This window comes from Poecilia mexicana, unplaced genomic scaffold (genome assembly GCF_051168715.1).
Source record: "Poecilia mexicana isolate PSO_F unplaced genomic scaffold, ASM5116871v1 scaffold_17, whole genome shotgun sequence".
NCBI lineage: Eukaryota > Metazoa > Chordata > Actinopteri > Cyprinodontiformes > Poeciliidae > Poecilia > Poecilia mexicana.
In genome coordinates this window covers 8,523,768-8,548,833 of record NW_028263386.1, presented here as the reverse complement: position 1 = coordinate 8,548,833, position 25,066 = coordinate 8,523,768, and the positions used below count along the sequence as shown (strand labels likewise).

Genomic DNA, 25,066 nt, shown 5'->3' with positions numbered 1-25,066 from the left:
CCCAATTCTTCTCAAAGTCTCAAAGGCTTTGGTGTGGGAATGAAACGCAGCTAAGAATGAACAAAATTTCCATCACGGTTCTAAACAACATCCTTTACAAAAACTGAGGAGGAATATTGATTGCTGTCCTCTTGCTGCATTCTGTCCTGCATTATAAACTAACAAGCTTGAAAGGAAGAATAAGGAAGACCTGTAAAGACAGGATGGAGGGTAACGCATCCAGATTGAAGGTTATATAGATGTCAGAAGTTAAAACAAGGGAAAGAAACGCTGGAGGACATTATACAGGAGATGTGAAGACTGTCCTTATAGTTTTCTGAAATCTCAGAGTGGATCCTGTGAATATGTAAATATCCTCAGCATCGAGGTGTTAAGGACATCGTGTAAATTCTCTGGCGAAGCTATGCTGAAATTTAGGTTTTCTTTAAAGTGCAACATTGAGCTGAAATCTGTAATGTAGTCTATTAGGATATTGGGGAAGCCATCGCAGTGGGAAATGCTAATTTTGTGGCCTGAGGAGAACTTTGGAAGCACAAAAACACAAGTAAAATGTTTCAAACTCTATCTTAAACCATTTATATATATATATATAAATGGTTATATGGTATATATATATATTTTTTTTTTTTTTTTTTTTTTAAGTTTACCATGAATTCCAAAGAGGGAAATTCCAGATGGAATAATGTTTTTGGTTTAAGAGGAGGTGTAACATCTGATTGTAACAAGTCAGCAGGGAATAAAAAAAACAAAACAGCCTTAAATATATTCAAGCCTGGAGTTATGTTGACATTAGACACTCAGTCGTTTTTATAGTATAAAAAACAGCATTTATATATTTATTTTTTCTAGTACTTTCTACTGCAGCTTTGTAGAAAGATGGTAAAAACATAATGACCTTTACTATTGCAATTTATTAGACACACTAGGCGTTAATAACATGGTAACAATTTTAAAAAAACTTTTAAATATATATTTAGTTTCAATGATGAATAAATGGCCATATAATAAAACTTTCTAACTTTACAGCTCTGTTGCATGATTGCTACTTCTGAATTTGGTAAGATTTAGGTGTTATAATGTTGGTTAAATTAGATAATATCATCTAGCAGTAGAAACAGTGGCTCAGTAACTTTATATCTCTTATTCATGGTTATCACAAGGGGAGCACCATACATATTTCCACTTCAGGTGGAAATGTGCATTTAATGCTTTTTTATACCTTAATGCAAATTTTTTCTATATTTGAATGGCATTTATAATTTTACACTCCTTTTTGCGTTATAATAACCATATTAAGAGTATTCCTAAAAGCCCTTTACATTTGCTCCTTTGAGGTATTTTTACATAACACCTACATACCACCTAAAAGACAAAATATGAGGAGACAAAAAAAAAAGGACAGACAGATTTGTAAAGGAAAAAACAAAAAGGAGAAAAATGACATTGGGGTGGAGCGAGATAAATAGCACATTAGCACTTATAGATTAACTGCCTCTTATTCCCAGGCACTGCTGCAGCCCTGCAGATGTGCAGCACTGACCGCACAACTACCCGGCAGCGGTCATGTCTTAATTAACAAGCCGACATCTGATCAATAATTGAGGAACAATGAAGGGGGGATGTGAGCGCCGTGACAGACTGCATGGTTCAAGGTTTTTGGTTTTCTGTTGATGTGAAATAACACCAGAAATCAATAGCGCAGACGGCCCCAACACACACCGACTTCCGACACGACATCAAAAAACAAACAAAAAAAAGGGATTATCCCAAGTGTATTCTTTTGCTCTCTTTTTGTCATGAAATATTTATAATATTTGAAAATGTATGAAACATTTGCAGCCAAATTGTACAGGGGGATTTCATGGGAAATTATAGATCAGAGTGCCATTTTCTAAATAGCAGGAGATATTTTCTCATGTTGCTTTACTAAATACTGTAATTGGAGATTATTTTAAAATTCTGAACTGCTTCAGTTCTGTGGCTAATTTCTTATGTTTGTGCAGCCAATACTGATTCCAGCCAATTTTAGCCAGTCTCCAACCATACAATGAAAATCCCACTGAAAAATAAATGTCTAGCTTTCTTACACCGCAGTTGTCATTAATTATTTGTATTAAAAGCACATTTTAAGTCAAAGACAAAATGGTTACGTAGTTCACATTTGACAAGTATTTACTATTATATTATTGATTCAGAAAGGCTAAAATTATTAAAACAGCTGTTTATATGACCCCTAAAATAATAAGCATCTACAAAAAGGGATAACATATCAAAATAAATTGTTTTATAGCAGACAGAAGTTAAAAGCTTGTAATGTTGAGAGAACAACTTTGCACCGAGTCCTTCAGCCTTTTATCTGTTTGAAAGTCTTTCTGTCTTTTGTTTTCTAGCTTCCTTAATGAACTGCAGACATTGCTCATATCATGCTGTATCAAATTGATTTTTTTGTAAATCACTTCTAACATTTTGATCCCTGCTCTGATCGTCATGATCCACCAGTTGTGATTTTGTTCTCTCTTGTGTTTGTAGTTACGCGTTTTAGTCTTATTAGTGTTTCTCCATATTAGTTTATTCTATTCCCTGCACTTTGGTTTATTTCTTGTGTTAGTTCTTAGCTTCTGGCAGATCATGTGTGTTTGATTCAGTTTCTCCTGTGCCCATTATTCAGCCTTCCCTCGGTCCCTGCTTAGATTCTCCCCCAGATGCTCTTCATTATGTTGATTGTATTTACCTGGTTTGCAGGCCACAATCGCTTCTCTGCAGCATTTAAGTACTAAAAAGTCATGATGTAGTGCTTGGATATCATGTGTTAACCGTTTTAACAAGAAAAACAGCATATTTCAGTTTTACCTGAGCTATCAGTCAGGGCCTGAATGAGTTGCAAATCAGCTGATTCCTGTCACTGGCTGTTTTCTAAATACATCTTTTACCTCAACATTAAAAAGTTTGTATTGTAGCAGCACCATAAGAAAATCAAACTGTTGAACATTTTTTGGCTTATATCAATCATTAACTTCTTCGGGTGTTTACGTGATATGAAATGACACAAGTAAAGAATAATATAGTCTGAGAGGCTTGTAGAAAAGCTGTTTTTCACTCAATCTACGGGACAAACGTGCATTTTTAAGTCATTCTTCTAAATACCCGCTGTTCTTAAAGCCTGGAAGGCCTGAAAGCTAACAGACCTTATTACATAAGACCTGTACCGGGACCAAACGCCATTTTGATTGAAAGGTGAAAATGAGTGCAGATTTCAGGTTAATATGACAAAACTTTAAGCAAGTGTGCACACAGTGGCAGCTTCAAAGATGTGTCACCTCTGCTACTATAAATCTAAAAATATTGAAGAAGTACCGAACAGTATTACTAAGTGCATTAGATTATGGTTACATATCCCAGAGCTCTACACTCATTAAAAGAAGACAAGACAGATGAAAAGGGCAATTTCATTTGGTTAGTTGCTTTGTGCAATTTTTGAATAGAGGCTTTTTAAAAAAAGAAGAACAATATACATAGGTATGTCATTGTTAGGCAGAAACACAAAATCTAATTTAATCTTAAAACCACCTAGTTTTACTTTTGTGTCTTTCAGACAGTGGAAAATGACAGAGGGAACATCTGCACTGCGTGGTTCTGAACGTGTTAACCAAAGCTCCATGTTGATAGAAAAGCATGTGACTGCTCGGATAAAGCTGTGAGGATGCAGTGTTACTTTATAAACCTTGTCAACACAGTGTTTAATTATCCATCCAACACAGAGTCATTTGCTTTTCCTTAAAACCAAAGGCCTGCATGATGCCCTTTTCTGCACAGTTGCCTGGCAGCCAGGAGGTTTATCCCCTTCTGTGTGGAATTTGCATGTGAGTATCTGTGGGTTTTCTCTCATCGTCTAAAAACTTGCATGATGGGAGACTGTTTTGTAACCTAACCTTGCCTTAAACTTCAATAACTATATCCATAACATGTTGGCTGTGTTTTAGTCTCCCTGATGCTGTTCATTCACTAAAGTTCTCTAACAAATCTTAGAGACCTTTAAGAACAAAGAGTAAAGTGACCTGAATGAAATGAATGACTGACTTAGTTTCTAATTGTAAAAAAACAAAACCAAAAAAATATTAAAGTGTTTTTTTTCTTTGTTTTTTTTTTCTCTCATAATTTTACTACTAGAAATAAAAATCTGAAACTCCGAACCATGGAGTTTACTTTGATACCCTTGAATAAAATCCATTGCAACCAAATGTCTTCAGGAAGTCTCTAAAACAAATAGGATCCAACTGTTTGTAATTTAATCTCAGCATATCTCAGTTTAAATCCAACTGTTCTCTGAATGCCTCACGGGATTGTTAAAGAACCATGAACAAACATAATGAAGACCAGGGAACAAAGCAGGCAGTTCATGGATAAAGATGTGGAAAAGTTTAAAGTATAGTTAGGCTATAAAACGGCACAGGGAGCTTTAATCATCTCCCAGAGCATTACTTCATCATCTGAAAATGGAAAGAGTTTGACACAGTTGTAGAACTACCAAAATTTGGCTATTCACCAAAACTGACAAGCCTCAAAGGAGGCACAGAAAAAGGACTTGATTGAGGACTGACAGTGGATTTTTTTTTACCACAAGCCATGGAGAGAGCGCACACCAGAAGACTCTGCTCTTGTCGGCCAAAATTCATGCAACATACTATATGTGATGGGAAAAACAACAACAAAAAAACAGTTTAAACAACAATTCCACTAACACAGCCAGAATGAAATACCTTTGATCAAAGTATAATGAGTCAAAATGGCCTAAACAAAGTAAATACATACCTATTTATGGACTGAGCTTGAACTGATTTTTAAATAATATTTAGTCTCTAGATATGTAAGACTGATATGGACATATCCCAAAAAAACTGTCAACTCAACAGGCTGTGAAGCAGGGCTCTGCGAAGTACTGACTCAGTGAATACATATGCATGTTGCACTTTTCTTGGTCTGTATTTAGCTTTATCTGTTGTATAATCAACTCTGATCAGCTTCCCTTTCTCTGGTGAAGAAAAGAATCCCTGCATCCTGAAGGGTGAATCTCAATACATTTGTAAAAAAAAAAAAAAAAAAAGAAGAAGAGAAAAACAGCAACAACACACAATTATGCACTACTTTGTCTGTCAAAAAAAAAAATCTCCAAAAAATCTATTGAAGTTTTGTGGTTGGAAAGCTACCAAATCTGAAAGTCTAATAGTGTGTGTGAGTCTTGCAAGGTTGTTTACTCTGGTGCTTCTCACTTTTGCTTCAATAAATAAATAAATAAATAAATAAATAAATAAATAAATAAATAAATAAATAAATAAAACATCTGGTTCAAAAACAACATTCATACAAACCAGTTATTTATTTTTATGACTGAAAATCTCTAAATCTCCACTGAAAGAAGTTCATGGCCTACTTCCAAATTTTCCTTTTGCAGTTACATTGCTTTTTACAACTTAATGACTTACCCCTTCCCAAACAGTCAGAGCCCTAGCACCCAATTGCTAAAAACCATCTGCAGCAAAACTGGACCTGTAAATATTCAGCTGTGTCTGCAAGGGAAAGTTTATCAGCCTTTATGGTATATTCTGGGAGTTTTCAGACAGGATGGCCATCCTGTGATAAGCCTTTCACATTCGGTGGTAGCCAGAAGGCTACTGAGGCTGCTGGAAACTCTAATCAGGCTCTGCCCACCTGCCTCCATCCTGCTCTTTCAAGTGAGTAACTGATCCACTTCTGGACAGAAATCATATGTTTATTTCCCTTTCTTTCTCATTGCAAACTTCTGCTCGAAAATTGAATTGGATGCCCTGGGGCAGGATGGAAAATTGTGCAAAAATAACTTATTTTCCCTACACTCAACCTTTTGCTACCCTAATGAATGGCAAAATAAGATAACAGTGGGATATGCTATTCCATGTCAGCTAGCCATCCTTTCAATTTAGAGCTCATCAATTCATGTTTAAAGTGGAAGCATCAATACTGGAAGATGGTGTGTGACTGCAAGAACATGAATCCCTCATGGAGGAAAATAAAATTACACTGTACTGTTATGCAAAACTTCTCCAGACATTAGATCAAACACATCAAATGCCACGAGACCTTGTCAGAATGTTTGTTGCACAGCATGGCAGCTCATTTTCACCCCGTGATTTAGTCAGATCAAAATTTATTATTTAAAAGCAGGAACATCATTGATTAAATCATAAATCCCCTCTTTACTGAACAGGGCAAGGGTAAATTTGGAGCCATAGTCTGGCAGCTTTAATATCGTCACATTTCACTGATGTGTCCCGGATAATTAGCATTTAATCAGCTGCAAATATTCCTAATTACAAGATTAATCTCTAACCAATTAGCCAACCTGCTAATGGTTTTACTCTACCATAGAAGTACACTGAATTCCAATTAGGGAGTAACAACCCTAATTTACCTAGAGGCCCATCTGATGGGTCATTACCAACCCAGTTACTTTCTGTATAAACTGAAGGCAGCAAGCAGCACAGATCCCATAGGAGAGCAGCTGTGGAAGCTTTATGGCCGACGTGTGAGGCATTTCCATGCATCACGGGACAATGTTTCTACTTTCTGAAAATAACAGAGTCATACTGATGATTCACTAATGAATATATGACGCTCAGCGAAACCGCAAGATCCGGAAACTAACATACGCGCTGGATTTGATCTCAGTTTAGTTCACTTACTGGGTGTTAAGTGTGATATTTGTTAATATAAAACATAATGTCGCAAGCAAGAATGGGGTGCTAGTCAGTAATTTAAAATTTAATTGAGTACAAGCACAAAGAGCATTAGCGTTTTATTAGTCAGCAGTACTACAGCTGATATCCAGGTCACTTTTGACGCAAGTGTTTCTGAAGTTGTGATTTGCCCCCAAAAAGTCTTGAATTATTAATCTTTTCCAAAAGCATTCACAGATTTTTTTTTTAATGAAGCTATATATTTGAAATAAACAAAATAGCAACTAAGTGCAAGTCTCAAAGACTTTTTAGTGGATCTTACCTGCCCTGTACCTTGATATCAGATATTGCGTAGAAGTATCTGGATAAATTGTTCTCATCCACCATGGTGGCTCCAGTAGCTGGCTTTAGTAGTCTAATCCTCAGATCTGTGATTGTGAAGAAATCTCTCAGGTTCTTAGTGGTATCCAGCTGGCCGTATAGTGAAGCCATGTTGTGTAGCCGAGGTCCAGCAAATAGAGCGAAGCGGTCCTTTATCTCAAAACGTACGGTCTTGTCGTTCTTCCACACGTAGCCTCGAGAGTACTCCTCAGTACAAATTATGTCCAGCAGGGTGCGCTGGGACAGGTCGTTCACTGTCTTGGGCTCCATGGTGAAAGCATCCAGGCAATCAGTGGCGTAGAACTGGTAAGGGGTCCAGGTGCGACCGTAGTCGAGCGACTTCTCCAGGACCATCTGCTCCGGCCGGCCTGACTCAAAGGTGATAACAATGTCATCAGTTAGCTCGATTGTCTTGTTCCAGGACAGCGTAATGTTGACTTGCAGAGGCTTTGGGTATTTCTTCCATGATGTCGATTGCCAGAACGTTGTGGGATTTCGACCTTCGAAGTCAAACATTAACTCAGGAGGATGAGCCAGCTCCTCAGTAGCAGCATCGCATTCGTTGTTGCACATGTAAGGATTCTCCTGAACGAAAACACAATAAAAACAAAAGTAAGTGAATTGTTTATAAAGTTTATTTGATAAGGACAGATACAAGAAACATAGATCAAGATAATCCGATCTCTGTAATCTCTGTCCCACAGGGACCGCTAACACTTTTTAACACAATAATTACATAAAGTGTTAAAATAATTTCCTCTGCTTTATGTTAGTGCTGAAACTGCTAAGTTTGACTTAAATGCAATTTTTACAAATGCTCTTTATTTTAATAAACGCAATGTTGGCAAAAGTTTTGAGTTAAGCTTGTAGGGATTAACATTAAATAAAAAAATAATTTTGAAATCAGATAAAGAAAAAAATAGATTTTAATGAAGATGAAATCCATTATTCTATTGTCATGGAGGTAATGTTGATCCTGGGGGATATAATGGGATATATATATACTGCTAAAAAAAATAAAGGGAACATTTCACTTTAATTTTGTGTGTGGCTCCAAATCCAGGCCTCCATTGGTTAATAAATTTGATTTCCATTGATGATTTTTGTGTGATTTTGTTGTCAGCACATTCAACTTTGTACAGAACAAAGTATTCAATGAGAATATTTCATTCATTCAGATCAAGGATGTGTTATTTGAGTGTTCCCTTTATATATATATATATATATATATATATATATATATATATATATATATATATATGTAGTTTGTTTTATTTATACTTTTTTTTTTTTTTACAAAAGGAGTTGCTACCGAGTTTGCATGGCCATGTTTAAACGTCTTTGATGAAGAAAGTGGTGAGGAACTATGAACTGTTCCTACAGCTACCTGAAGAGAACATATGTAACCACTCAGCAAACTAATAAAAGATGGATCAGAATTGATCGGAGCAGGAGTGAAAACAACCAAAACCCGAGGCTCAGGTTCAAAAACTAAAATGTTAACATGTCAATATGGTATTTAAAAAAAAAAGAAAGAAAACACAGAAGAAGATGAATTTTTGTAGCTACAGGAAATAATACTAAAAAATAGAATTACACAACAGTAACTAAATTTTTAAAAAAAATTTAAACTCAAACTAAATATTGTTCACTGTTCCTTTGCCTTGATGGTTTACAACTCTGCTCCACACAATTTCTATTCCAGTAAAGCCCATGTGCATGTCGTAATCTAGCAATGTCATTTCTAAGGCTGCAGGAGATGGTGACCCTCTCATTGAGATGATACTGTGGATACCGTATTCCTGATGAGCACCGTTCCAGCTCCGACCTGCCCCACAAATTGCCTGTGTAATTGATATTCTTGTGTGGTATTTCAGCTGGGATAGGAATGGAATCCCGATGAGCATTTCTTATGAAACACGCAAAGGGACATGCATTTTTCATGGGCCCGTGTTTGGTTTCTGCCATAGACATCCAGCGAGTTCGGGTGTTTGTGTGAGCGAGTTTGTGGGGAGAAAGAGCTGCGCTCTTGATGTGTTTGTGTTTGTTTGTGACAGGGATAGAGAGCTGTGAATGTGTTTGCCCATATGTGTGCACACAAGCGGTATGCACTGGTGTGTGTGTGCGTGTGTGTGTGGGTGTGGACAGGGTAGCAAAGGAACGATGAAAGAGCGAGAACTGAATTGGGGGCAGAGAGCACAAGGCTCTTTTCTAAAGACATTCCTCTCACCTGTTGGTCCAGGAACAATGAGGTTAAGTACCAGGAAGATTCATATCAACTGTAACATGATTCAATAATGAGCAATCATCTGGTACTCTACTCTGAAAATGATTTAAAGAGGAGAAAAGCCCCCCAAACTGTCAGGTTGTTAAGAAATTATCCGATTCCTCTGTGCCCCGGAAAAAATTCACATCACAGTCCAACAAAATATTTTAACCTTTAAAAAACAAAGTGACTAAATATCCAGTCTAAAATATTACTAAGACGTATATATTCTAATTATACCCAGTAGCACATACTGTACAGATTTAATAAATGCTACAAACATGCAAATAGTCAGAATTCAAACCCTGAATAGAAATAGAACATAATTCTGTTTAAGAGGCTTGAAACTAGTGATTTAAGGCAAAAACTTAGGAACAAAGCACTTTGTTTTTTCTATCTATCTATCTATCTATCTATCTATCTATCTATCTATCTATCTATCTATCTATCTATCTATCTATCTATCTATCTATCTATCATAGGTGAATTATTGCCTCCATCTCATGCCCCATGATGGGTTTAGGTCAGGCCCACCATTACATTTTTATCTGAAAAGACCAGTGGTTGCATTTGTCTTCAAGTGAGTTGCAAAACCTCTATTTCAGAAAAAAAAAAAAAAGTATTTTAAGGTTTATCTTCCTCTGAGAAAACGGTACGAAGACTTTGTTTAGATACACATCTCCAGAGTCTGTTTCATTTCCTATGCTATGCTATCTCCGACTTACTCTTCAGCCTGAAGAGATATAGCTGTGCTATCAAGAAGGACAAGACTGCAAGATATTGGTTCAGCTGACTCAAAGGAGCATAACATGATCCAATTAGAAGGGTAATGAGGGTTATGCTGCTAAGAGAGAATGTGAGAATAAGAAAGAGTGGGAGGTAGTGTGAATGTAAACCTTTTTAAGGAGCATCTCAGCTGCTAAAAGTATTCTCCTTTCACGCCCATGCACTCCCACACACATTCAACACTAACCCAAAGCTTAAAAGGCCACAGTGCAGCCTGAAACCAAAAACATAGGAAAAAAAATGGAGATTTCGAAATAGAGAGTTAAGGGGTAATAGGGAAAATGGTTGGCTGCCTGGGTTTTGCCACAGGGACAATAAATTGTACTCAAGTTCTCAGTTTACTGACAATGTGTTGCTGAGGGTCATTATAGTCACTGCTTTAGGTCTCTCAGAGAGGTTGATGGTACAGAGAAGGAGGAAAAGATGGAGTTTGTGAGAGGCACTGATTCACCTGTTGTTATTCAAGAGCATGAATTTTCAGTTATTTCTTTTATTGGTTCTTCGGTTTGGTTTCGTGAACGGTGGGGTGGCTGCCTTCGCATCAGCCGAGCAAGGACTCTTATTCACAGATGCTATGAGGAAGTGTGTGACAACAGCATCAGAGGATAATGGGTAAGCAATTTTCTAACAAAACAACGAGAAGAGCAGTAAATAGAAGCACTAAGCAGCAAAGTTTCACCAAACACTTCACCACGTTTGGCAAGTAAAGCAGCAGAGAGAAGCCACAAACTCTTGCAACGTTTTCTTGCTGTGTACGTCGACTTCAAACCTTCGGGGAAGCATATCATGTATGGTGCTTATTTGCTCCTCCTGAACTGCAGCATACCGTTATGCCTTTATACAGTCTAGTTTATGTGAAATGGGAGATTGAGAGAAATGTCAGCACCTTTTAGCAGATATCCTGTGGTGGTTATTTAACAACAAAAACAGTGCCCTATAAAGATCAATACCTTCCATGGTCATTTAAGACCAAGGCCTTCAGTGCTCTGCCAGGGGGCAGCTATTGAAAAACAATAAACCCTCTCAACTTGATCCTTTACCTGTGATCGTGGCTGTGGGAGAGGGGAAAAGTCAGTGGAGGATGTGAAAGAGGCAAGAATTTTGGACCAAAATGAAATATCGACCAGCTGAAAAATAGACTTGACCTTAAAAATAAAGAACTGCCATGTATTGGAATGTTGCTAAAGGGTTAGCTAAGCATTTCTTAATACCAAGCAACATATTTATGATGTTATACAGCTATTATGAAATGAACATGCAGAAATATATATATATATATACATATATATATATATCAAAAAACTGTCCTGCAAAGATATTCAATGTGTTTCATTAGGATTTTACAGTATAGACCACCAGATTAGAGACCAGATCAGGTTAAAAAATATATTTTAAATATAACAACCATGATGTAATATTTTAATGTTAAATGTTGTGCTTCAATATAATTTATTTCTCCATTTTTGACAGCAATTAACAGAAATTAATTAATTAAATCAAGGAATTTATAATCACGTGCTGATAAATGGTGACCAAAAAAGATATTCAATACTTATCCACTGTAATAACCAGTTAATAAATTGATAGTCATAAAATAACTGCGTCTGCATTTTTACATGGTAAGATTACATTTGTGAATTATAAAATAATCAAACTTTACCAGGAAACTCTTAGGTTTATATGAAACATACATTTTTTTGATTTCATTTTCACTGATTTGGTTTTACTTTTTTTTTTAATTCTTTCTGTTTTTGACAAAACCTAATTCCTCCTTGGCTTCCAGTCAGTATGATTCTTGTAATTTTGATCTATCTTTATTTAACCCACACTCCAAACGCCAATAAAGCTCACAGAAAGACAATCCATTTTATACCCAGTAATATATCTCCTTGCAATTCACACCAATTGACATACAGATCATGCCAACTTTGTGAACCTCTTAATGGCCCGTGTCTTATTGGTATTAGTGACATCTACATTCCTCCCATGACTGCAGTGTCATAGAGCCCAGCTGGCTTTATCTAAGCAACATGATCCATCCAGGGTGTCTGCTCGGTGCAGAAGACCTGAGCAGTGAATCTGCAGCTAATTATGTCCTGATCTGCAGCCCATAAGGTCAATCCAATATCAGGGACTGAACAAGGGGCACAGACAGATACAGGAGCTGCGGTTCTTTGTCATTTACTAGAATGTAAAGCAATCTGGACACTCAGCCATTCATATTGTCATGAAGGCTTTGTGGATGTTAAGTACCTTTCACGGTTGTCCTCAATGTTTTTTATTACATTTAGTATGACTGAATCAGCATATCGTACTAGTTTCGTACAAAAATCTGTGCAATATTCATTATGTATACCACATGTAATGCTCAGATTTTTACTCTAAATTCATTGTGTCCACTGAAAGAGCAAATAGTGTTTTACCCCCTTACGGAATTCTTGTGGGGGGTTTTTGTGACAGTTAAATGTTTTAGATAGTCAAACTAATCAGAATATCCAATGAGGTTATCAAATGATAACTTTATTTATTAAGAGGAAGCAAAAGAATCCAATCCAAATCAACCCGACTTGGGTGACAATATATTCCTCTCCTTGTTGAATCATGAATTACCTTTACTGTTATTATTACTATTATCAAATTGTTTTATATATATATATATATATATATATATATATATATATATATATATATATATATATATATATATATATATATATATATATATATATATATATATATATATTCTCTCTGAATATACCCATGGGTATCTTACTCTATGACTTCTGTGATTCCTCTGTGGCTGAGAGTAGTAGAGTAGTCATTCCCTCCAGACCAGAGGTGTTGCTAGATTAATCAGCCTATCATCTTGACCGGCCTTACACCTTCTAACCTGCCACATGACACCTGCCGACCTGTCACTGGCCCACTCTCTATCTCAATCACACCTCTGGATGCTCGTCCTCATTCATGGGGTGGGCTGGCTGGAGAGGGAGGAAATTTCACAAGTGGCTATTCAAGCAGCTGTTGGATTCGGTGTGTAGGGATTTGCTTTAGATAAACAAGACTAACAAGAAATGTTGTGGAAATGGGGTAATTGGTCCAACTAAGTAATACTCTGAGTGTTTTCCTGGGGACACTCAGGGCCTTAAAAATACAGGAAAATCTTGTTATTTAGGTACTTGACTTAAGTCAACATGCTTTGCATAACACATATGCCTCATTATAATTAATATGTATTAATAAGTTATAGATAACTATTTAAATAGCACCAATCTGCTGTAATAAATGTTTCTGTCATAGGAAAGACTTGTTAAAGGCTAAAAAAAATATGTTATATGTAAGTTTAATTAACACAGACATTCACAGAATCATCATCTAGAGATTTGGAGTAGAAGACTTTTGCAGAAGGCAGAATAACATTCTTCACTTTCTGCCTTTTTATTGCAGTTGAACTTGTGAGGTTTAAATACAGATGTATATGGATTTGCTTTTCAGTGCCACTCTGCTACTTATTCTTAGTACAGGACAATGATTTGAAGTATTGTGCCTGAATAGGACAAAATATACTGCATTCCAGATACTTCTAAAATGTCTTTCTCAGTGCCTCCAGTCAGACTGATCTGACACTAGGGCTGCATGGTGGTGAATTTGTTAGTACTGTTGCTTCACAGGAAAAAGATCAAGGAATTGCTCTCTCAACTGGGGCCTTTCTTTGTAGAGTTTGTGGGTGTGGGTTTTCTCCAGGTACTCCGGCTTTCATGCGTCATTCAAAAGCATGCAGGATAGGTTAATTGGCCATTTTAAATTGCCCTTGGATATGAGTGTACACATCAGTCCATCCATTTTTTATACTTGCATGACTGTGTGTGGGGATGGGAACTGGTTATACCTGTATTATTTAAAGGGAGAAAAACATTTCAGCCGGTGAAGACAATAAGAGTTGAAGGGAAGATTTATGAAGCTAAATAAGACACACATTGGAACACTGGCCCTAAACATGCAGCCAAATCTACAATGAAAGGGTTTAAATTAAAAACACTAACTTGAGAAATCTGTTTTTAGTACTGGCTCAAAGCTTATTTCCTTAGCTGTGTTTCTTTCCTGTATGTAACCAGAAATAAACCTACTTTCCATCAAATCTGCTTTAACATATTTAGCAAATTACACAAGCATCATAGGTTCTAGGTTTATTATTGTGTGTGTGTCTTCTCAAATCCAAAATCACTTGTGCCAGACAGCCCTCACATTGAGGCTTCTGCCTGTTGTGAGTTGTTGTTTTTTTTCTCACTGGTGACAGATACTTGCTCATGACCTCATTTGATAAAAATTTAAAAAAAAATTACCAACTGGCATACAAAAATAAACTAAACTGCATTACATTATGATGAGGATAAATTCACTTAAATCAAACTATTTGAATGTGTACGTGAATTTATTCAATGTAATAGAACAACACAAAGGTGTGTATACAGACAAGATTATGAAAATGTTTTCATGAATATGTATTTAACCCCCTTGCAGAAATACCTGTAGAAAAATCAAGTGCAACCTAGCTCCAGGGGTAAGCATGCTTCTGCAAGGCTAGATGATTTTATTTAATATGTAATGATGATTGTTTTGAACATCGGCAACATGGTCAATAAGGGTTTCCAATCAGGCATTAACGTGAACCTACTCAGTAGTGCTAGTGTTAGGGGTTAGGAATGTGGGAAGTGATACGGTGAGTTTTGTCATCTAATAATTGAATTCAATTTGCATTATTTATATTGCCCTATTCACGGCACATATTGTTTCAATGCAACTGTTTTGTTTAAATGGACATGAAGGCTGCGGGGCACAAAATAAATATTGTCAGAAGTAAACGATCATATTTTTCTAAGAATATATTGAGTTTGTCAACAGACTTAAAAAAGGGGAGTAAAAAAAATGTCATATTTATTTGTTGCCATGCTAGAAAGTTGTCGCTATGAGTGTAATGGGTGAGACTGAATAAAAATAAAATGAAAACAAATTCAGAAGGCAGGCATTTTACCTGAATATCACAGGGTGTAGAGGTGATTTCTGTAACCAGCTATTGAAGCTGATGTTTGATCAAAAAGAAAACACAAATTACTTCAAGCATTCACATTTCAATTTACTGCATGCCAAACACGCCGCCCTTTGGAACACAGCCCTCGCCAAAGCAGTCCCTTTGAGGGTTGCAGCACAGCCAGTCTGGCCTTTTGAAGTGCATCACTTGGCAGTTCAGCCGCACCAAGATGCAGGGCCGCAGCCTTGATTTGGATTCACGGGGCGTCAGCAAACGAGAGGAAACACACTCCACATTAATTAACACCTGGCCTCATTATCTATCCCATGTGGCAGAACTCCACTGGGGTAAATTTAACACCAATTTATTAAGGAAGGTAGTGCTGAGCTTTCATTAGTATATGCACTTAATCATGTGCATAAAATGTATTGCTTGAAGTCCTGAATCAAAGATATTTTGTATGTGTGCATTTGTTGTCACTGCGAGGATGTCACCTGTGTTTTTCCTCTTTATTTTTTGTGAGAGTGAACCAACACAATTTGTGTTGGCTTTGCTGCACGTGGACTTAGACTTCCCTTTCTGTGAACATCAAATAATAAATCTCAATATTATAACATTGCAAAAAAAACATGTCAACATCTGGATGTGTGAAAGACAAAACTTCACCAAGATTTTCAATAAGACAATTAATTTGTCAACTGCATCTCAGGTTGAAAATGTAACTGATTTGCATCATTATGTAATGAGTTAAACTACATCTGATCCTCTAACAGCAGACATGCAGCCACTCACTCCAGGAGGGATTTTATAACACACATCTTTTTACTGGTGTAAGAGAAACTTCAATTCCTTGCCATTTTGTGAGGTTTGCTCCACATAATTGACTGGAGAGCTAATTATATAATGAATTATTACATTTTTATGTGACTGTTAAGATATCCTGCACAGAAAACTTGCCATGTGGGTAACTGTGTTTGAAAGAACATCTCTGCTAGTTATGAACGTTTAATTCTGCCAAGTACACAGCTGTCCTGGATCATAAGTCTAAATGTCATTAGTGTCAACCTTGGCTAAAAACATGCATTTCCAAGAACACAACAGTAAAAAAGTGGTGAAGAGGGCTTTTGAGTCTTTGGCTCTGAATAAGTCTAACTATGCCTAGTAGTTATACACATATAGATTCTAGTCCATTTTATTCAAAGAACCAGAGTTTATGTATGAATTAAAGCTTAATTTTGAAGTTACATAAATTATTTGTCATATTTTCTTCAAAACTGAAATCCCTCTATCACTTCATCCATGGTCTATATCCACTTAGACCTTGCAAGGTCACAAGGTTTCTCTCTAGTGGTGACTGGGTGAGAGGCTTGGTAAACCCTGTACAGGTCACCCATGGTTACATGTACATCCATGTAACCATGGATATAATGCATGTAACCATGGATGCACACAAGCATACATAGGGGAATTTTAGAGAACCAGTTAACCTAATGGTGATGTTTTAGGACTATAAAAAGAAACTTGAAAACAAACAACGTGCAAATTCCATGCAGAAAAACCCTGAGCTGAAATTCAAATCTATCATCTGCCTGCTGCAAGGCAACAATGCATGCTGCCAGGGGCCAACAATTGTGTTGGCCCCTGGCAACTGAGCCGGAGAGACACTGAGAGTAACAGTGAAAGAGAGACTAATGAAGTGCATCATGCTGAATCTGTTCAATTCTGACACTAAAGAGGACAACTTTAGTGGTTGTACTGTGCTTAAGAAAAATGACTTTTCCCGGTAGAGGTTGCATTAAAAAAAGTATTTTCCATTTTTGACCATTTTTTCTTAAATTGTGAAAAATCTAAAGGCTATTTTGATGGATTACAAATCACATAACCGCTCATTTGATGCAGATGTGCAAATATTTCCAACTATACGTACAGAGTACATAAAAGAGGTGACTAAATTCCATCAATAAAGAAAATTCCCATCTCAGCTAAATGCCTCTTGAGAAGACTGTCAATAATCTGTATGCACAAAACATCTGTTGATGCACAGAAAAAGACACGGTAAGCTCCATTAACTGAAGAATGCACATATGACATATGATGTTATATGTACAATAAATGGAAGTCCAAATTCATTTATTTCTGACCGTTTTCATTATAAAAATCTTTGTACTTGGTAACTAAGATGTTTCACCAAGCTTAGTTTCTGATTGATTTTCTCAGTTTCATTACGATTTGGCCCTATAGTTTAAAACTAAATTAAAATCTAAGCATAATCCATCTGTCATCCCAGTATGCATTCAATCTAACGACGCACTAAAGAGCAGCCTCTAAATCGATGCGATATCGATTGTGAGTTGTTAGTTTCATTTAAGCACCTTCGAATCACACAGAAATGTTTCACTGGATCTGAGCAAATTGTCATTCAGCAGAAAATCAGAGGACACCCGCTCCGTCTGAGCCGTTTGAGATGCAAGGGTCATCTCAAATAAATTGATAGGAACTGGGATGAAATTGAGAGAGTGAAAGAAAGAAAAGCATGAGGACGAAATTGCGGCATTGTTCGTCAAGGCGCCAGCTCACAGTGTGTCAACTCGTCCTCCATCTTTTCAATCTGCATAGTTATTAGTCTTTTTATTAATTTGAAATGCCAAAGTGAGGAATAAAGCATTGCTGAAATGTCACCCATTCACTGAGAATGATAAAATCACACCATCACCTCTTTTGGTAACGAACATTCTTCCTTCGCTGTGTTTTCATCCCAAGCTCTCTGGCTTCTCTCCCTTCTGAAGCGCAGCCTCTTTCACTCTTTCTCAGAGATCAATATGGCCTGACAGCATGATGGCTGGGTTTCCTAAGGGTAGGTGGGTCGCAACAGTTGCCTGTCATCTTGCTACTATTTCTCCCTGTCAAGTCTTGCTCCTTTGACTTAGTGCATGAGTAGAGCAAAAATATTATAGATATATTCCAAATCAGTCCAGATTTCTGACCTTTTCAAATTTAGGATTTTACAGTAAACATGAAATGGTAACATGCTTTCTACCCGATGACTAGTTTTCTATTTCATTATTACAATGTATTGTATGTTCTCTGATATATATTTTGCAAAAGCCCGCCCAATGGACAGTTTAGTTCAGGTCTACATATCTAAAACAACTTATCCAAACACCTTCTAAATGGACTTTACAGACACAGGTGGAGTTTAAACCAGAGAATAGGGTTGGAAGTATTGCAGAGACAATGGCTACGAATGCAGAACACTATCCCCCCAAATAGGTTTCCAAGTAGATTTAGGTCTTTACTTTGATTAGACTGGTCTAATACATTAATATGCTTTGAGTTAAATCATCAAAATACCATCAAAAAGTAGAAACATGCAAAAAGCTTGTTAGTGCTTAAAAATGAGGTTTGATTGCAATAATCCTAATAAAGATTTTTCTTTTGATTATTGAAGAGGGTATACATAATTTTCAAAATCCTGTTTCAACAAATAAAAACAGACACCGCATTGTTTCTGTTATCTAAATGCTTCATCTAACTCAACTCTGAGACAAACACATTGGTTAGATAAAGCTGATTTTTTGATCAAAAAATACCAGGAATATGCATATTTTTGAGATTAATGTTAAAGTTAAATCAAACAAACATATGTATTTAGTAGAGCCATATAGTTTTGAAATATTTTATTTTCATTTGTAGGACCTAGAACACATAGAAGTATATTTGTGTTCTTAACTGAACACACAAGATTTGGAAAAAAAAATATGTGTTGTAAGTAAAGGTAACTTCATCAGCAAAGACTTGAAGCATTAAGAATTAAGTTAACATTTTACAGTGAGAAAGCAACTTGTAAATCAAACAAAGAAACATTTGGTAAAATTTACCTTAAAAATAAATTGATGAAGCACATGCTAATAATGTAGCAATGCGAACAGATTCTCAGTGAGGAAACATGCATTTAAATGTTAATCTTTCTTTAAAAGGTCTTTATGTCGAAGCCCGAAGCCCATCACTTTCTTTTATATCTCCATGCATAATTCATCTGTCTTTGTATTTACAGCCATCGAAGAATTAACCTGTCACAGAACCCAGAAAAGAAATGTCGGCATATCTCTATCTGTCAACTGCTCACCTGATATAGAGCAGCGAACCCCGACGTGTTCAAACAAGACTTGGATATTATGCATCATCAGCTGACAGAAAACAAGAAAGTGGGAAATTAAAAAGCCAGGAGACAATGAAGGTGGCAGCAAGTGAAAGAATAAATGATGATTCTCCCCCCCGTCCTGGAGCCAGGGGACATGTTGCATGTCATCTCGGTGTCTTGGTACGCACTGGTGCGGTGATGATGTGCTGGGCAGGGCCAGTTCACAACAGAGTCAAGGGCACCAAGGTGACGGCAAGTTAAACGCTCCAACTGTTCCCTGTCTCCAAACAAATACATGGATGAGTGAATCTCCCAGCGAGGAGAAAGGGTGCAGGGATCAAAGAGGGGCAATGACAGTTCCGCATTTAACCTCTGACCTGTTTGACATTTCAGCAGCATGAGGTAAACACACAGGTCATCATATAGACACTCAAACTGGCTTGAGGTAAAATCTGTGAAAGATTACAGTGCCCTGGAAATATATTTATACCTGTTAAACTTTTCACATTTTGTTGTGTTACAACCTACAATTAGTGCATAACTGTTAGGTGAATGTACAATAATGAAAGGTGTGCCAAATACAATCGCAAGTCCATTGACGTCCATCTTTACCAGCGTTGAGCATTCAAAAACCAAAGTTTTTGCCCATTCTCCTTTGCAAAATAGTGCGAGATTTCCTGAATAACATGTGGACATCAGCTTCCAATTAGATTTGGGTCTGGGCTTTGACTGAGCCAAGCCTAACACATCCGTCCATTTAATCTGACCTGCCGTCACCAACATGTTTCAGGGTGGGGAAACATGTTGGTGACGTGTTTTTGTGGTTTTGTTGTTGCAGTTTTTGCTTTCCTTCAAACATGGAAATTTGCACGTAAGGCACAAAGTTTAATTTTAGTTTCATCTAAACAGAGCACATTCTTCAGCATGATTGCTGTGTTTCCTACATGGCTTTTCTTCAACTGCAAGCAGAAGTTCTTATTGCTTTCCATTTGCTACTCTCCTGAAATAAATTTGAGATTTGTAGAGAGCACCATTAATAGGTTGGAATAATTGTTTAATAACCTACCTATCTTAATATTTTACCTAGATAAAGTTCAACTTTATCCCTGTGTCCTTTACTATTCTTCAAATTAATATACAAGGTTTTATTTACTACCTCTTCGGCTACAATTTTACAATTTGTAAGAAGGCATCTATATCAAAAGGGAAAAAGGGAAAATATAAAACAAAATGAACTTTTTGGTTATGAAGTAACCAAAAGATTTTAATAATTTTGCAAGACACTGCAAACTCTAAACATTAAAATAGTTTTGTATATATGAAAGGGGAAATGAATTAGCTGGGGAGCAATTTTCGACAGAACTATGGTTTATTAACAAGAGAGCCTGACGAATGTGACCAATCTTTCCATTTATTATCATCTGAGCAAATTAGTCAACCCGTCTCCTGAAAATGATCTTCTTATGCAATACAGAAGCAATAACAGTGCCGTTCTGCTTTGAGCTGGAAAGTCAATTTGTGTGTATTTCTTTCTTTTAAGCCCTGCTCTGATTCTCTCCGACAAGAATGTGTCATTGTTGCAAGTGTTTGGTATCTAAAAAGCTTTTTGGGTTTCAATGGCCGCACAACGGCCTCCTGGCCAGAAACAGAGGTTCAAGGGAGATGCAGTCCCTTGAATTTAAAATGGTTGACGTCTTCAAAAACTGAGAACATGATTGAAATTTTTTGAGACAAGTGTGATAAAAAAAACAATCTAAAATGAAAATGAAACCATTGCAACAATCTACAGTGTGCTTTCCAGAGGTCCACAAATCTTCAAAACCAAAATATGGTGCACTGGTGCAGTCAGAACCACCTGGAGCTTAGTGATGATGGTTGACCTCTGGAAAACACACCCCTCACTGCCTTCCTTAACCTTCCTCAACAACACTGGCTGCACTTCCATTGACCTGAAAATGGCACAAATTGAAATTATGAAAATAAAGTAGCATAATGGAAACACAGCAATTTAAAAAAAATAAAATAAATAAAACGTTTTTCAATAAAAAGTTTTTTTGTGCTACAATGAGATGGTATTTCAGCTGTACTGAAATTGGTTTTTCACAAAACTTCAATGGAAACACCTATTTGCATCACTTTACTTTGGAAAGAAACTGTGATAGGCAACATATCACGCAGCAATTTGTTTCCATAACCAAATGTAACTGGCAGAGCTCATACATAACATACATTCTGCAAATTTAGCATTTCTGTCAGCAAAGCTTCCAACCATTTTCTACGGTTTATAATCTATCTGTGCCTCTAAAGTCTATTTAGAAGATGCTAACATTAGTTGTTGTTGACATGTAAGACAAAGACTGAAAGTTCACAATGACTCCTTGTCAGAGATGAGTCGTCTGCACAGACGGCCAGTAATGTGTCGTCTCCAAGGAGCTTCGGGGAGCTCTCATTTCGCCTTTACATCTACAGACACAGCAGGAGATGTTGGAGTGAATTGGCAGCTACTTCTCTTCTCATCTATTCTCAGATAAGTGAGTAAAGTTTGAAAGAATTATAGGAATTTATTTGGTTTCATCCAGAGTAGCTGCCATAAGCATGATTACTTATACAGCCTTAGCAATGTTTACACAACTCCCTCAGTGACGTGAGTCAATGTGGCAGAGAGTTATGGAAAACACACGGGAGGATGATGCTTGAGTTTCAGCTCCCATTCATTCATTCATTCATTCAGTCTAGTTTCACAACTATAATGCAGGAAGGAACCAATTTGATAACTGCTTTGCCTATATGCATCCATGTGTGTCTAATTAGACTTTTGTTAATAATGAACATTTGAATAACTATTTTAATTACTTGCGACCAAAAGATGATGAATAAAATGATGAATTACATTCAACAGAAAAGTTGAAAAGTGCTTAGCACACCCAGTTTATTGGGTACTTTTTAGTTAAGTTGTAGTTTTGAGCTATGGACTGTATGGATCAGATGCGCAGCAGTGCAGATCAAAACTATATTGTTATTGCAGGTATTTTATGAAGGGGTTTATGCAGTTGAGGAGAACAAGTATTATGAACAGTGGCTGAAGGCCTTTGTCTAAAAAAAAGAGCAAATAAACAAATCAAATACGTTTTCGAATGGAGATTAACTACTCTCTTAGTGTTCATCTTAAGTTAGTACACAAAGTACCCTCAATGTATGGTTGGTGTTTTATGTAGTTTTTAGAACATTACACTGTAAACTCTGTGCCTTGCATTTCCGTTCATCCAGAGTTATGAGGGAACATGTTCATGTGGCTAACGATCACAGACTATGCTGTACTTGCTCCTCCTCCTTCAGCCAACTCTTCTCCTTCCAGACATGATTTGCGATCTTGCGGGTTCTGTTTCTGCACTGAACAACACCAGTCCCAAACTCCTACTTTTATAGGTGCCAATGAAATAAAAAGCAACAAAAGATCATCAGCCTTATGTTGAATTCAAAATAAAATCACTTTGTATTCGCAACTTAGTGATGAGCAGAAAGAGCTCATCTGCATGCTCCTCTCATGTCTAACACTGGTCACTTTCCGTTGGTGGTCCCTCATCCCAGAGGGATAAGCTCACTGGTGCCTGTCTGACTGTATGCCAGCAAAGTATACAAACAGATTAAACACACAACATCCATTTAAAGCAGTCCATATTGCTTTGTTCCTAATCATCCGATCAATGATCATTTCAAATCCATCCAAGTTGTAGAATTAGTCAATCTTGGCTTCTCTACATTTGACAGAATAAAAAATGTTCCTTGCGTATCTTAGTTTCATATTTTTCCAATGGTGAAACATTTGCTCATTTGAACGAATCATTTGAGTGACTGAACTGCTGCAAGTCACCAACCGATTTGTTCATTTCTCAGTTCAGATGAGGTCAGCGCGAAGAGTGGAAGTGGAAGTTTTGTGTTCTGAGAATGTATGAAAAAGAAAATCGCACAATGATGTATTTGCCTGACATTGTTAACAAACAATGTCAGGCAATGTCTGGCCTTTCTCTATGGACCTGGCTTGTCCTCTTTGTTCATGCATGAATTCTTACCAGGTACTAAGGCTTTCAGCCAAAGTCCAAATGTATGTACTTATATTTAGGCTAGTTGACATAATACTGCATTAGAGAAACATTTTAGTCATTTAGAAAATATTTCTGAGCACAATGTATTTTAGCTATGCCTGATATTATTTTATAATGCACTACTTAACTACTTAAGACTGTAAAACATGGAAAATTATGTTTTTTGAGACTAAACATCCTCTAAGCAAATGATGTTGAAGATTCTGACTCTTACCATAACCTTCTCTGATGCATTAGTGAGAAATGTTTTTAATCTTGGCCTATCACTTATTTTTGTCATTCTATGAAAATGCATTTCTTTCTTTTTCCATACAAAAGTTATTTTATTTGAGATATTTTTGTATCATAAAATACATTATGATATAAACCTGACTAACCTGAAGAATCAGAAATACTGAAGAAATTACGAACCATTACTCACTAATCCTCAGCCAACCCAGAATAACAAGGAAAGCACACACACACACGCACACACACACACACACACACACACACACACCACACGCAGACCTTCTCAAATAGCATTTTTGACACAAGCAATAAAATAACAAAAATCTGAATTCTTGCTCAATATTTTCACAATGTATTGCACAAACAGCTGATGCAATCTCACGTAATTACCTTCTTGTGTTTTTACTAAGTGATGCAATAGCTAGAGAGATTTTACCATAATACACTTTACACTTGTATTGATTAGAATAACTGTTTAAACCAGTTGAAAACGTAATGCCTCATAAACGTATTCACACCCCTTGAATATTTGGGCATTTTGTCACATTATAACCACAAACTTTAATGTATTTAGGTGGGCATTTTTGTGTGTAAAACTCCAAGTGGTGCCTGTGCTCAGCCTCCTTGACGCCACACTTTATATCCATCTTCCACTGGAAATGCTGCTGTAAGGCTCTAAGCTTATGTTCATTTACTTATCATGACCATATGACATGGAAAAGAACAAAAAAACATCAAATAAGAACAAAATGTAGCAGCAGCAGAAAAAATTTGCAATGGAAACCCAGCACCACTAAGAGTAGCAAAGTCACAACAATATTTTAGCACATTTTTCTCAAGTCAAACATAAGCACACACAGAAAATAAAACTTCCACCTATTCTTCTTGGGTAATGTATGTGAAGGGCAATCTTCAATTTTGCCGTTGACAACTGCTTTGTCTCTCAAGCTATATTAGAGGTATCGGAGTAAAGGGGTGTAAATGCAAATGCATGTCACATTATTCAGGACTGTATGTGCTAAAAATGCAAAAACCTTGTACCTTTTTATTTCATCTTTCACGGTTACGCACTGTTTTTGTTATTAAACTATCTGACTACGTAATTAGTTTATTGCACATACACAACAATGCCTAAACAAAATAAATGAAATAATTTCATAATTGTAATCACCAAAAATTTGGGGGAAAAAAAAGAAAATGAAGAAAGAAAATTGTACTAAAAGCATCCAGCTGGATGAGTAAAATTAGGAGGAAAAGGTCTTCATAAACTTGGCAACGGTATTCAGCTCTGTTTTGCTCATCCTGCTCCTTGTGTTGCGTTAATGTTGCACATTCAGATAAATTTACTGGGATGATGAAGGTTACACAGCTTGTTTTGACACAAGGCTCCAAAGAATATCACACATGAATACACCAGAC

General features: G+C 36.6%; 1 protein-coding gene across 1 annotated transcript in view; it reads right to left on the bottom strand.

The window, feature by feature from the left end:
- LOC106907133 (netrin-G1) overlaps window positions 1-25,066 on the bottom strand; it is a 65,555-nt gene that overhangs the window by 27,640 nt on the left and 12,849 nt on the right. Inside the window, exon 4 of the mRNA XM_014972687.2 lies at window positions 7,033-7,676. Coding sequence (XP_014828173.1) covers window positions 7,033-7,676 — 644 coding nt within the window. The remainder of the gene's footprint in view (window positions 1-7,032; window positions 7,677-25,066) is intronic.